This window comes from Melitaea cinxia, chromosome 11, assembly GCF_905220565.1.
Source record: "Melitaea cinxia chromosome 11, ilMelCinx1.1, whole genome shotgun sequence".
NCBI lineage: Eukaryota > Metazoa > Arthropoda > Insecta > Lepidoptera > Nymphalidae > Melitaea > Melitaea cinxia.
Window position 1 is genome coordinate 13,006,086 of NC_059404.1, and position 14,816 is coordinate 13,020,901.

A 14,816-nucleotide genomic window follows, 5' to 3' on the forward strand; every position below is an offset into this window, starting at 1 on the left:
TTTTTATTATAATGCGGGGCGCACAAGATACAATATATTTTTATATTGTGGTGACATTGTTCAAGGCACTTCAATTTTAATAACATTTTTTATATTCCCAAGTTACACACAGGAGACAATACAAATATGTCATTGTGAAACCGTCATTAAAAGTTTTTTTTCCTTTTTTATTTATCTCGTTCGTTTATTGTTTTATTCCTGTCGAAAGATTTTTTGGGTCATGAAGTTCAATCACAGTGGATTTACCTATCCGGACAGCTGATTCTTTGCTCTTATTAACTATGCTACGTTTGGTTGTATAGTGTTGTTATATGTACATGTACATGTTTGTAGTCGATCATATATCGATTATCTCTTACATCGACATAAAACACTACTAGGATAGACTTAATCGCTTATTATCCAAATTGTTTTGGTTTTGTACGTTAGTACCGTGTGCTAGTACGCTCGTCGATATGACGTGATTTTGACTAATTTATAATTAGCAACAAATCTTCTGACAGCTTATGCATTTTTGAAGTGAAACTTTATTAGAATCGTGATTTAAAGAAAAATGCGCTACGATAAATGAAGAAACTCATAAATGGATAGGTTCTTATTCTCTTACCCTCAATGATGAGGATCGCGACTACGAATGATATGTCTCCATTGAAGGCGATTGTAAGCACCATGTATTGCACGGTGCAAGCTGCTATATATGCTATATAAATGGATAGAAGAGAATAATAATGGGGCATACTACCTCTTTTCACGAGATCGTGATCGTCGTCGATAGATCAAATCACAACAGCCTAGCTTCCCACGACTTTTCAGAAGTTTCACTTCTGCCGTGTGTAAACTTACAACACTATGTGAACATACACCACTTTTTTTAACATATATCTCATAAAATTACAGGGCACATTTGTGGTTCTTACCATTAACATAATTATCTAGTTTCTAGATCGAATCGAAGAAAGTATTGTAATTGAACCAATCAACAAAAAGTTACGTCTCGTTAAAAAGAGGTCTGATGACTTCAGAATGTTGAGATCAAGCACAAAATTACTTATTTAGCATGTTAAAAGTTATGATTTTATATGTGACTAGATGTGCCCCGCGGTTACACCCACGTTAATTTAAAAAAAATGTGTTAAAATATTATATAGCCTATAGTCATCAACGATAAATAGGCTATCTAACACTTAAAAAATTTCAAATTGGACAATTAGTTCCTGAGATTAGCGCGTTCAAGCAAGCAAACAAACAAACTTTTGAGCTTTATAGTATTAGTAGAGATGTAGAAGAAAATAATTAAGAATCTACAAACATGTTACGGAAACGAAGTAACAAAGCAGATTACAAAATCACATTAGTAGACTAGATGAATGTTCTATAGAAATAAACAGGATATCTGGCAGTCAGTCTGGATAAAACGCTTCTTTAGAATACAATGTATACATTTGCATATCAAAAGTATTCTAATTGTATTCTGAAAATCAGCTTGTTTTCATGCTGCTTTGTATTGTACTGATGGGCGTCGTGATGATTTTACTAGATACGTTTATTCGCACATTCGACCATTTAGGTCTATATACATTTATATAAATATATACATATTGTTAAAAAATCTAAAGATGTTCGTAGCAAATAAAGTTTATTAAGACTTTTGTGAATATGTTGAACAAAACTAAAACTATGGTCTAATTATCGTATAATATTATATCTTCCCCTTTTCTAAAAATTTGCTGTGCCCGATAGGGTCTACACCTGTATATTAATTTATATATCTAACAGTTTGGAATGAAAACTAAGTATAGAAGTGAAGATCAAGAAAATAAAATAGAATACGTAAAGGTCAGACATCAGACACTCCGAGATAATGAAAAGGATACTGTAGATCAAAGAGACATGAGTATACTTGCGAACCTCTATAGGAAGCCACTTCACTTAAGCTCTAAATTTAGAGACGTGATCGAAATTTTGAAGATCGAAAATAAAGCGAACTAAGTGATCATGGCGTCTGGCAACGTCGCCGAAATACAAGGAATCTCAAAATAGCAATCGTGGTAATTTTCGCTTAAGTAAAAGTAATAAAGCAAATGTATGTATTTTGTCATATGCCATGTCATAAAATGTGAACATTCATTTTTTCTATACTAGGTAATCGCTATTTTTATTTTCTTCATTAAATTGCACCCATGCAAAACTGAAGTGGATCCGTATTTCTGTGTAAATTAAGAACAATAAATAATTGTCAAACAGTTGAATTTACGTGTTACCCTTTATTTTTACTTTCAACAATTCGTTACCCTAAAACAGTAAGCTTTCAAAAAATACGTTGAATTTCTAAATTGCGAATGAAAAAGCAAAGTTTATTTAAAAAATTAGCTCCTGCACGCTACAGTGTAGATTATTATTACCAAGGTGAAACAGCTGCATAGGATGTTTTTTTTATTTTAAAATAACATAAGGTAATGATATATATTTCAATGTTTTACGTTTACTTTACGTTATGATTTATTTTTCTTGATTTTTATATAATACATCGTGCCCACAACATCGTTCGCGTGAAATTTAACAAAAAAATATTTTTCAGTTCCCAGAGTTACAAAATAAATAAATTTCTAAAATAAAAATAAAGCCAAAGTTACTCCTTATTATATCAGCTATCTGCCAGTGAAAGTCCCGTCAAAATCGGTCCAGACGTTTCACAGCTTAGCCGTAACAAACAGACAGACAGACAAAAATTGTAAAAAATGTTATTTTGTTATATGTTCCGTGTATACATCCATATGCATTTAGTAAAAAGCGGTTATTTTAATATTACAAGCAGACACTCCAATTTTATTTATTTGTATAGATGTATAGATTATTTCTAAGATTGGTGATTGAATGTCATAAGTATTAAAATAAAGATAAGCTAACTATGTGCTAATATGAAAGCTAATAATATGAAAAATATGATAGAAAGAATGTGTTGATGATTTTCTTTTTAATATTGACATACGTTTAAATTTGTGTAATACGTTAAAATGTTCGACAATGTGTCTTATAATATTTTGTTAATGATTGGCGTGGTTATCACAACAATTGGTTGTTGCGCTAACCGTTGCCGTTAAGTGCTATGTACTTATTTATTTGTGACTACTATATACGTTCAAACTAAATAGCATAATTTCAAAAGGTGAACGAGTACAAGAGATGAATCACGGAATTCGTTGTAGCTCTATAGTTTTCATAAATCTTGGCCATATCTTCTCGCCCAAAACTCTTTTAATTAATATAAACAGGGCTCCAAGTTTAATTTTGAAATCGTACTTCTTGTAAGATATTATATTAAGAAAACCATAACCCTCATTTTGCTTTATAGAAAAAATCAATAAAAATCGAGAACAGTTCTAAACCTTACTAATTTTACTTGTCGATTATAAAGAAAAGGTGTCTTAGTCTAGAATGAAGTCAAAGAAAACTTGAAATTTAGGATTGCTGATAAAGGAAAAAAACCAATAGATGGTGACGTGATCGAAAGACATATAACTTCTGGAGAATAGTAACTAGTGTTTCTTCACACAAATTTACTGTAATAAAAAAAAAAAAAACTACATCTTTAGTCGTGTAATGTTGTGTTTTTATTTTTACTTACATACTATCTTTAATGAATTTTATCTTATTCTAAATGAAATTCCTAGTAAAATTTATCGAGAGCTTTCTATTTTAACAACCAGAGATTTGATTTAAACTTTTGACATCAAACAACCTAATAAATATCACTATCTGAAACATTGATTTAATGAAATTTTGCTCTAAAACTTTCTAACTAAACCGAATTCTCACACTGACTGGTTCACCTACTTTAGGATGTCAGATAAATCGCTAAACTACGTTGCTATGGTTCACCTCACTTGGTGTAGGAGGCGCACTTATTCGCAAATTTGGCAAACGCAGACTGCAAATAACTGTCCGAATCGACCTGGCAAAGTTTCATTACCAGAGGCGTTCATTAGAATAGCTGTGATTTTACGTTTTTTCGTGAAATGGCTTTTATTTATGGGGTTTCTAATGAGAAATGTAATACGATTTATAGAAATAAAATTAAGTTGCTTCAAATCCCTTTTTTATTTAATGGACTCATATTTTCATATCTAAAGTAGCAAGCATATGGTCATAATATGAATGTAACGAAAGAAAAAGACCATAAAACTGTAACACAATCCACACCACTCTCAATGTTGGTAACCGCGATCAATATAGGTAAAATAAAATGAATTTTGTGGAATTTATGTTAAATATCACGTAATTCATGATTAAATTCTGCGGTTTTCTGAACGACTGACCCTTACCTTTTGATAAAACTTACCCTGTACCCTTTGTTTATAACAAATAATTTCAGGAGTATCAATTTATACTCGCACTGTATTTTTATTTAAATTTATAAGAACGCTAAAGATGTTTGATGATATCTTAGCAATAACTTTGTGTTGCTAAACGAGTTCTTCCGTTATAGTTTAGACAGTGATAAAAAGCAATCACTTTATGTTAGAATAAGGGAAAGAAAACCTTAATTGTATCAAAACAACCGCAGTTTTAACTGCGAATTTGGTTGTGGTGAAATACAAAGAGAAAACAATATGTGGCCGAGGTTCTGTTTCCAATCAGATACTAGATTAAATACCATTGATTTCACTTCAGAGCGTCGTAGACTTGATTGAAAAGATTAACTGTCTGTTTTTCTACTCTCTTTCAAATTCATTATTTATATAATGATTTTTCCTAAACTACAATTTTATTTTTAATCGGTTGAATTCAATCACCTACTAAATTAATGGGTAAAATAACCTTAGTAATAAATATAAATAAAGACACTGTCACATCCAATGTTTTCCTGGAGTTTTACTTCCATTAGTTTACATTGCCTTGCTCCGGGTTGTTTGATCCTAAAGCGACGTGGCTTGTATGCAAACGGAGACCTACTTAACCTACTAGTTATTTCGGTCAAAGTGATAGTTCTGTTTATTTCTTTCATAAAATTTTTATTGCATTTTGGTTATTACAGGGTATAAGCTTATTGGATTCTTGGCTAGAAATGCGGTGTAGAAATATCCAATTTCGTGGAATATATTTTCTCATTTTAACTGCGTACGACTATTTTATATAATATTAGTATTTGTAGATGAGTTATGGTCTTTGTGCTAGAAGCATAGCAGTAATAGCTTTTGTAAATAAAAACGGTAGCCTTACAACTACGATACTTAGAAAATTATCGTGAGTTAATGAATTTTGATACACATTACTGTCAAAGGAAATGATTCACTAAAACGAAATTACCGTGAATATTGGATCTTCCAATTACGCGAATAATACTGTAGTTGGAATCAAACAGCAGTCCGATGATAATCGATTTATCGACTCCCATATCGGTCTACTCGAATTTTACAGAACTTGTCGGTTGTTGTGGGGAACGTTTTGGGAATTAAAGGATAGCAGCAATATTGGCAATTCTGTGGAGAAAATACTCAATTTCAGGTTCTGCGAAATCTGTTGAGGTGTATACGATTAGAAATATATCTATAATTTCCTACTTCTTATTTTCGTAGCTAAGTTTGAAACATAAATATTCGTCGAAAGGATCAATAATAACTGTAGTTTTTTTTCCATAGGTGTTGTAACCAGGAAGATAAAAATTTAACACACACTTTTAAAATAAAATATTACACTTTTAAAATATATATCCTACCTGACTTCTGACTGTCGATTTGCTATCGCCAAACCTTGTTATTCAATCGTAAAGGTATTACAGTGTACAGTATCTAAACAATCAAGTAAATCTGTGAATTTACCACTACAGAGGTGACATAAGTTATTAAATTTAAGTGCAAATCAACGTTTTTGGCGTTAAAATTACCTATGTAATTTTTTTGTGAGGTGTTGATTAGCATTTTTGTCAATACCACCTGAAAATATCTATTCAAATCCAAAAATGAATGCGTGTTTCGCCTTCTTTTGGAAATTCTATCCTTAAAACGATTAATAACTCTCATTATTGACATCCGTAAAAGATTTTATTATAGTTTTGCTTTATTTTTATTTTTACAAACTTTTTATTACAAACATTTACATATATTTTAATAAATTATAATTCCGGAGCCACAACAACGCGTGGTTGGGTCAGCTAGTAATTATATAAGTAGATGTTATTATCGTTAAAAGTTTTAATGTGAACGTTTTTTACAGGCCCTACTACAAGCACACGATGTGGTCGCACGTGAGGTGTACGGCGAAGAGTCGCTACGCGCTTCTCCGCCTCCGGTCAACGGCAGAGCTCAGCCGCCGGCGGAAGAAGAGGACGAAACTGAACCAGAGTTCGAAAACGTGACCAGAGTACGCCTCGTTCAGTTCCAGAAGAACACCGATGAACCAATGGTGTGTACTATACTATAAGTAGTACTTACGGGTAGAATATAAGCATACTAAGGAAATGATGACAAAGATTGACCTAGATAAGAAAATTGTTTACATTTAATAATGTATGCTACATTATAGTATTTGTGATTGTCCTGAAAAAATAAAGATAAAATGAATTTTCATACGCATTTTTAGGGATAAATTGTTATTTTTATAATTGTTTTCTTGTTGTTTGAGTGTGAGGCGTTTAAATAAAAGGCTACTCTGCAGATTTTGCTCTTTAAACAGGACTACATGACAAGCACTAATATTTCGAATTCAAAAAAGAATCATCAAACTCGATACACCCTGTAAAAAGTTATGCCGTAACACACATACAAGATATAATCGACTTGAATACCTTGTCTTTTTTAAAGCCTGTTCAAAATATAAGAATGTTCTTTTCCCTGTAGAATCTAACACTCTTAATTAGTACTGCCGATGTATTTATTATAAGTTATATTCTGTAAAATGTTACGAATTGAATAAATATTCCAGGGTATAACATTAAAACTAGCTGACGACGGTCGATGCATCGTGGCACGCATTATGCACGGTGGCATGATACACAGGCAGGCTACCCTGCACGTGGGTGATGAGATCAAGGAAATAAATGGGACACCAGTGGCTAATCAGTCTGTTGCACAACTTCAAAGGATGCTGGTATGAATATAATTATCATTCTCAACTGTCGTGTTAATTACGTAGATTAATACAGGAAAATCTTTCGAATTCTTTTCAGGTCGCATTTTTCTTAGTAGGGATATTTCGAATTGTAACATCAAACGTTCAATTCAAAATGTATACTATATTGTATATCTGTATAATATATATATGAATGTTATTTCTACATTAATAAACAATAATTGATAAACTTACAGCGAGAAGCTCGCGGTTCAGTAACCTTCAAAATTGTACCATCCTATCGTTCGGCGCCACCTCCGTGCGAGGTAAAGTATATACATTTATTTCTAATATATGTGAAACTTAATAATTATTTAGAGTACTCCTGGCAAACCTCTTGAAGCTCTGTGTTCTAGGAATGCTGTGCATTTTGCTAACAATTTGTTTGAAGAAGGCTATATTAATAATGTTAGAAATTAAAATTTGTTTAATGTAGTTACTAACATTTATTTGAAATAGTTGTGTGGTTTTCAAAATTAATAAAAAACGTAGTTACTAAAAGTCGACAAGCGCACATAAATAACCACTTACTGCTTGTCTTAAAAGCATAATAAAGCTGGTTGTAAATAAAAACAAAAATAACTAAACCAATCTTTTTATTTTCTTCTAAATAGCTATTCCGGATAAAGCCTTCGCCCGTGCTAGTAAGTAGCGATTACCAGTGCCGTTGCTACTTTATGTGGTGTTTTGTTGATCATATATAAGTTTATTTGTTTTCCTTTATGTTATTTTGTGTTGTATTGTTCTTTCACCCGGGCATGGCTGCGCGTTCTCGCGTTTCTCCGTTTCTGTGCGCTTGTTGTTCTTTACCATTGCTTCATTATCTCATTGTTTGTTATCATCTCCATTTTAATTCATATTTCTCTTAGTGTATTAATTTTAGCTAACTCATGTGCATAATTGTTGGATTGTTCATCTGTGACACCTTCAAATGTTAGATTAGTAGTGATATACCTAAATAAATATACTTCGCACATTTGAAAGAAATTTGGAGCAAATGTAACATTAGAAAGTAGTTAGTAGATCTATAGAATATTAAAGTTCATAAATCGTATTATTAAATCGAGAACGGTAGCTATAAACGACATAAAATTTAAATTCACATATCAACGTTATCAACGTTTGAAATTTAAATATCAGCTGCGTCTTCTGCGGAACTGAAGTAATAATATAATGTTCTTACAGATATTTGTAAGGGCACAATTTGACTACGATCCTTTGGAAGATGAATTGATACCCTGTGCACAAGCAGGGATCGCTTTCAATACGGGAGATATATTACAGGTACAGTTTTATTTGAAAAGAAAAATTACAATTTTAAATTTATAATGAATGTTACAGGTGATTTTGATAATTCTATTTCATTACAGATTATTAGTAAAGATGACGCTCATTGGTGGCAAGCCAGAAAAGACGCTTCGGGAGGCTCTGCTGGTCTTATTCCAAGCCCAGAACTACAAGAATGGAGAGCAGCTTGCGCTGCAGCCGAACGATCTAACACTGACCAAGGTATTTTCGTATCTATTATATCTGCCTAAATTGTGTGTTTTGCTACTAAACTAGGAAAATATGGTGTTGCTTGTTCCCATTATATTATGGTCAGACACGGTGGTTGTAAGACTATATATAAATATATAAAATAGTATTGAGTTGGTGGATAATTGTTTGCAAAATTATCTCAGCCAGAACAAAATGGAACGTTAAATGTCTGCCCATTTTGCGATTAGTTTTGTGTATAACTGGTGAGAACATCTCATTAGCAAATGTTTCATTTAGGCTAATAGAAATCTGAGTACAATTAATTGTTCTACTAAAATTAGCAAATATGATGATTAATAGATCACAAAATTTAAGTGTAAAACGATTGTATAATACGTGATTAATATTGGCGACTTGTTGAAGGGTACGCTTGTATTCAGTTTTCATTTGAGGTGCTACTTAGATTATTTTTCTTATTACACGAAATGCCTGATCTGTTTTCAACTAATTTAGAGTTTTGTGTACGATGTGTTTATTTTAATCAAAATTTTAAGCGGTGGGATCCTTGCCCCCTTTCTGTTGTTTTAGGATTGGTTTGGTATTAAAAATATCATGATATGAAATTTCTTAGACAAAAGCTTGCTATAGCAGTGTTTTTATAACATTAATTAATTGCGTTAAAGGATTACCGTTTTGTAACTTTTTTTGTTGCAACATAAATTCAATTTTTATTAGTTCTTCAAAAAAAAATTTTTTTTTCTTTTGTTTCTTGTGCAATATAAGCTTACTGTGTTTATTGGGTTTTAAACTCAAAGCCATCGTTAACCTTAGCGTTAATTTCAAATATTAACATTTCATATTTTCTTTCAAACATTAACATCTATGGACACATCTACAGTTGGTATGTAAAGTTTTCTTTTCTTTTTCCGTTGATTAAACAACCTCCTGATATAATTGAATGGTTACGTCATAAAATCCTAAATATGCATGTTATTATTCATGTATCCACGTCGATCCCAATGATTCATCAAAAGTGCTAATTTCCTTATGTTATGTCTAATGATCTCCTTATATATGTTTGAACTGTGTAGATAGTTGTGAATTAAAATGATACTTGAAAAATTAAAGGGAGTTTGTTCCGTAATATTCCGTAATATTGCCTTTGTTTGGGATATGCTTAGTCAAATTTTACTTCTCGATTTCTTTAAACGAAGAGACCTGATCACTTCGTTTCATTTGTACGTTTAACTCATTTTATGGGTATCTACCAGTACACCATTTGCATTCAAAAAATAATTCTTAAAACTTAGATGAAAAAATTTAGATGATCTAAAACTACTTTTTGCAATATTACGTTTATTAAGTCAAATTATTATCAGAATGGTTTGTGTCAACACTAGTTCAGTAACACTAAAAGAATGCTCATTACTGTATTCAGAACGTACAACGGCTAATTTTTTTGTACGTAGTCCGTATTATACGTTTATGTCGAAGTATTAGACCAGTTTTTGGCTAAGCATTCCCCAATGTGTGCCCCGTGTAGGCTGTCATACCACTTCATTGCGTTGTTTGCATGATCGTGTTGTAATGTTGTGCCGCTAGGAGCTGAAGGCTGCGTGTCTCATACCGATGGATGCGAAAATACAGGTATCAATTTGAATACTGATGATAGAAATATAGTATATGATAGTAGAAATGATAGAAATTTAGACTTTTATGGAAAGAAAATTGAAGTTATCATAATATTTTAAATGACACTTAAATGAAAAGTTTCAGCAATTAATGGCGTGATATAATTGTAATAAAATATTTGTATTGTGAACTAATTTTACAATTGTAGCAATAAAATAATGATTGATTGAATGATATTAATGATACGTAAATAACTTGAATAGCTATATTTATATATATTGTATTTTGATGCTTTAAGACTGCCTTTACTTTAAAAATACATCTATTGGCTAATTAATACACTTGCGTATTGGATTGTAAGTAAAGATTATTGTAGATGATAATATTAGTCATTTCTATAAAATTTCTCTTGATCTTCTTATGAAATCAGAGAAAACTTCATTTATCGTATCTATATTTTTCTGACGTTATTTTTTTTCTGAATTTGTTACAGTCAATTGTTCGATATTCGGACGAAAGAAGAAACAAGCCAAAGACAAATATCTTGCGAAACACAATGCCGTGTTCGATCAGCTCGACGTTGTAACTTACGAAGAAGTCGTTAAACTGCCGTGTAAGTTTACTTTTACTATTTTATATTTATCCTAAAGAGACTAAATAGTTTATATTTGTATCTATTGGAGGTGGAGCACAGCAGAAAATATCAAAATCAAAATCTTAATCAGTCCGCCTGGGGAAATTCCTCTATATACCTCGGTGAGCCGTACGCTTGTTTGCCGAACTAGTGATATAAAAAAAAAAAAAAAAAAAAAAATAGGAGATCGCAGAAAAGGCATACTACTCTAAAATAAAGTTATGTCCCTGTGGTGTGGCCTACCATAGACAAAATTCCTTGGGATGCGCTTTAAAGTAGCTTTTAAGTGCTAGATATAATTTATCTAAAGCAGTATCTCACCAAACTTCTTTTTAAGTTCCAAAACTTTCTATTGTACTTCTTATATTTCATACGTACGTATTACGACTACATAATGAAAAATCGTTAATATAATTTGTTTTAAATTTCCAGCATTCCAAAGAAAAACAATCGTTCTTTTGGGCGCACATGGTGTTGGTCGCCGTCATATCAAGAATACGCTCATAGCGCGTCATCCCGACCAGTACGCCTATCCCATACCGCGTAAGTAGCCATTATTATTTTAAAAACTTGACATTTATTAGTATTTCTACATTCGGAAAGTAATTTTACATCTGTTCTAGTTATATAAGGTGTATTTTAATCTTAATAGCAATTTTATATTGATTTTAGTTTTGTTGTTATTTATATGTAAACATTATTCAATTGACTCGTTTTACTGAGGTGTGGTACATCAGGAAATTTCCTGCTCAAAATAGGGAGCAGCCTGAATGGGGTAGTACCTCGACCTTACATAAGATCACAGCTAAATGATACTGCTATCAAGCTTTGTTGTTCCCTTGCTAAGGTAGCTTTTGGTTTTGTACTGTGTTCAAAGCATAAATAGTCAGAAAAACATTTGAAACTCTCCTGGCGTTCGAGCGTCTATAAGCTACGGTAATCGCTTACCATAACGTAAAGTATAAAAGTAAAAAAATATGTGCACCCTTAAAATCATTTATATGTTTATTGTAATGAAGATTTTTGAATTATAACAGAAATTTTGTAATTATTCCAGATACAACTAGACCTCCTCGTACAGATGAAGAAAACGGCAGACACTACTACTTCGTGACACACGACGAAATGATGGCCGATATCGCTGCTAACGAATATTTAGAATACGGTATGTTATGATGGCTTTTGTGTAATGGTGCGTGTCGGTGGCGCCTAAACACTGAGAGTCGCTGGTTCGATTCCCGCGCGGGGTGGATATTTGTGTATATATATAAATATTTATTTCGGGTCTGGTTGTTAGTCCTTGTGGGTCTCCCCACTGTGCCTTGGAGAGCACGTTAAGCTGTAGGTCCCGGTCGTCATCATGTACACCTGATACTGGTCGTTACTCATGTTAGAGAATATATCCGCCAACCCGCATTGGAGCAGCATGGTCTATTAAGCTCTGATCCTTCTCTTACTTGGGCAAAGAAGTTTATGCCCAGCAGTGGGATTTTACAGACTAAAGCGTATGTTATGACGGAAGCTATGAATGTTATTGCCAAAAATTTTGACAATTAGCACTTAAATTTGAATGATATTGGTATATTAAGCATAATATATATTTTTGATGTGATGGATCATTCCGTAAGAATTGAAGCATCATCCCCATTTCTTCCTTTCGTTATCTCTTAGAACACTTAAGTATAGATATACTTTTTAAATAGTCACATGTATTGTGGCAATGTAACTTTGGATACAGTCAATAAAATTTTGGAATGTTGGATTTCTAAAAGAGCTTTCAAAATTGGGTTTTTGAATTATATTAAATTTTAATCAATGACAGTTAATTAAATCGATTTTATAATTTCGAAGTACCTAAACCTTACAGAAGATCACAGCTAAATAATACTCCTCCCAAGCAGTATTGTGTCCTTCCATGCAGTGTTGTGTTCCTGTGGTGAGTAAGGGAACCAGAGTTCTCAGGTGCAATCGTGTATAAACGACGGTAATCATCATCATTATCATTACTTCAGCCTATCGCAGTCCACTGCTAGACATTGGCCTCCACAAGTTCACGCCAAATACGGCGCGACCTCATGTATTTTGCCCATAGTCACCACGTTGGGCAGGTGGGTTGGTGACCGCAGAGCTGGCTTTGTTCTGGAGACGCTGCTGCCCGTCTCTTCGGCCTGTGTATTTCAAAGCCAACTGTTGGCTGGTTAACCCGCCATCGGTCGGCTTCTTTCTTAAGTTCCAAGATGGTACTGGAACTGTGTTATCCCATAGTGGCCTCTTACGACACCCACAGGAAGAGAAGGGGTGGCTATATTCTTTACACTTAAACAGCAAACGACGTTAATCGCTTACCATCAAGAGGGAATACGCTTGTTTGCCGAACTAGTTGTATAAAAAATACTAATAATAAACACGGTCAATTATATTTTCTAGGAACTCACGAAGACGCAATGTACGGAACGAAACTGGAGACAATTCGCCGCATCCACTCGGAACGTCGTATCGCCATACTAGACGTGGAGCCTCAGGCGCTCAAAATCCTTCGCACTGCGGAATTCGCACCCTACGTAGTCTTTGTAGCCGCACCGTCTCTAAACAACGTCACCGATGTAAGTAAATTTATGTAAAATGACCTAACCTAAATTTTAAAGTTTTTCTTCTATAAAACTTTAATCTCCGAGAAAGTTATATGTGATTTGAATTAAAATACTATGTGAGAACCACAATTAACTGTTAAAATGCAGGTGTATTATGCCAAATAACCGTAACCGTAAAAATTTAGGATATTAGTAATAAAACGTATCGGCTTTAAAAAGTTAAAACGCTTATGTTTTCCAATAATATACGTACGTAATGTAAATTGATCTGAATGTAAATTATACTACTACCTGTTTTTGTAATATTTCATTTTCGAGCCCTTAATGTGGAGACAACGCCATCTATCATCAATTCGCTAAACTACATTGGACTGGATACCCGTTTTTTTACGCAATCCGTCGTCTAACAGTAAAATTTAATTGATATTTATTTATTTTTTCTTTTTATAAAATAAACTTACAATACAATAAGTATTTTACATGACATAACAAACACAAAATCTCACCTTCACAGATGCGCATTTCAAAAGTGTATACAATATTCTAATGTTATCGGGACTTTGTTTTATCTCCAATATATTATGTTTTTTATTTACTAGCATTTAAAAATATATAAATAATTGTTTATTTCCAGTACGACGGATCCCTAGAAGTACTAGCCCGGGAATCCGATCAACTTCGCCGGACATACGGTCACTACTTCGATATGTCGATAGTAAACAACGATATCGACGACACACTTGCGCAATTAGAAGCGGCTCTAGCGCGCATGCGCTCCTCACCACAGTGGGTGCCCGTGTCCTGGGTGTATTGACCTACCGACTGCTACCTGTAAGCTGAAATAGACTTTATGTTATTGTAATACGGTTTAGTTTTGAGTGTATCGATATATCGCTTACTGAGCTTTACCTTATGGAGCTTCGAGTTAGTTGCATCTGATATTTGTCGGTCATACAAACTGAAATAGACTTTGCGTAGTGTGATACGGTTTCGTTTTGAGTGTATTGACTACTTTATGGAACTTCGAGCTGGTTTTGTATGACAGTTGTCTATACTTCAAACTGAAATAGACTTTATGTTATTGTGTTATGGTTTACTTTTGACTGTATCGATAACTCGCTTACTACTTTATGGAGCTTCGAGTTGACATTAATGCGCGCCTCGTCGCAGTGTGTGCCCGTCTCTATATTTACCGACCGGCTGCTACCTGTAAGCTGAAATAGACATTATTTTCTTGTAGAACGGTTTATATTATCTGTTATCGATATGTTGCTTATTACTTTATGGAGCTATGAGTTAGCTGGGTCTGATATTTAGCTTATAGACGCCTGCAACACTACAAGCATGAATACGCGTTGCCGACCCTACCCCAA

At 33.2% G+C, this 14,816-nt stretch overlaps 1 protein-coding gene across 1 annotated transcript; it reads left to right on the forward strand.

Moving 5' to 3' along the window:
- The first annotated feature begins 615 nt into the window (after window positions 1–615).
- Window positions 616–14,257, forward strand: LOC123657625 (peripheral plasma membrane protein CASK). Its single transcript, XM_045593147.1, has 14 exons — window positions 616–660; window positions 1,777–1,950; window positions 6,214–6,402; window positions 6,922–7,086; window positions 7,305–7,373; window positions 7,722–7,751; window positions 8,293–8,391; window positions 8,478–8,616; window positions 10,189–10,233; window positions 10,712–10,831; window positions 11,285–11,395; window positions 11,910–12,017; window positions 13,280–13,455; window positions 14,078–14,257. The coding sequence occupies exons 1-14, from the start codon at window positions 616–618 to the stop codon at window positions 14,255–14,257; spliced, it is 1,650 nt and encodes a 549-aa protein (XP_045449103.1).
- Window positions 14,258–14,816: the final 559 nt, after the last annotated feature.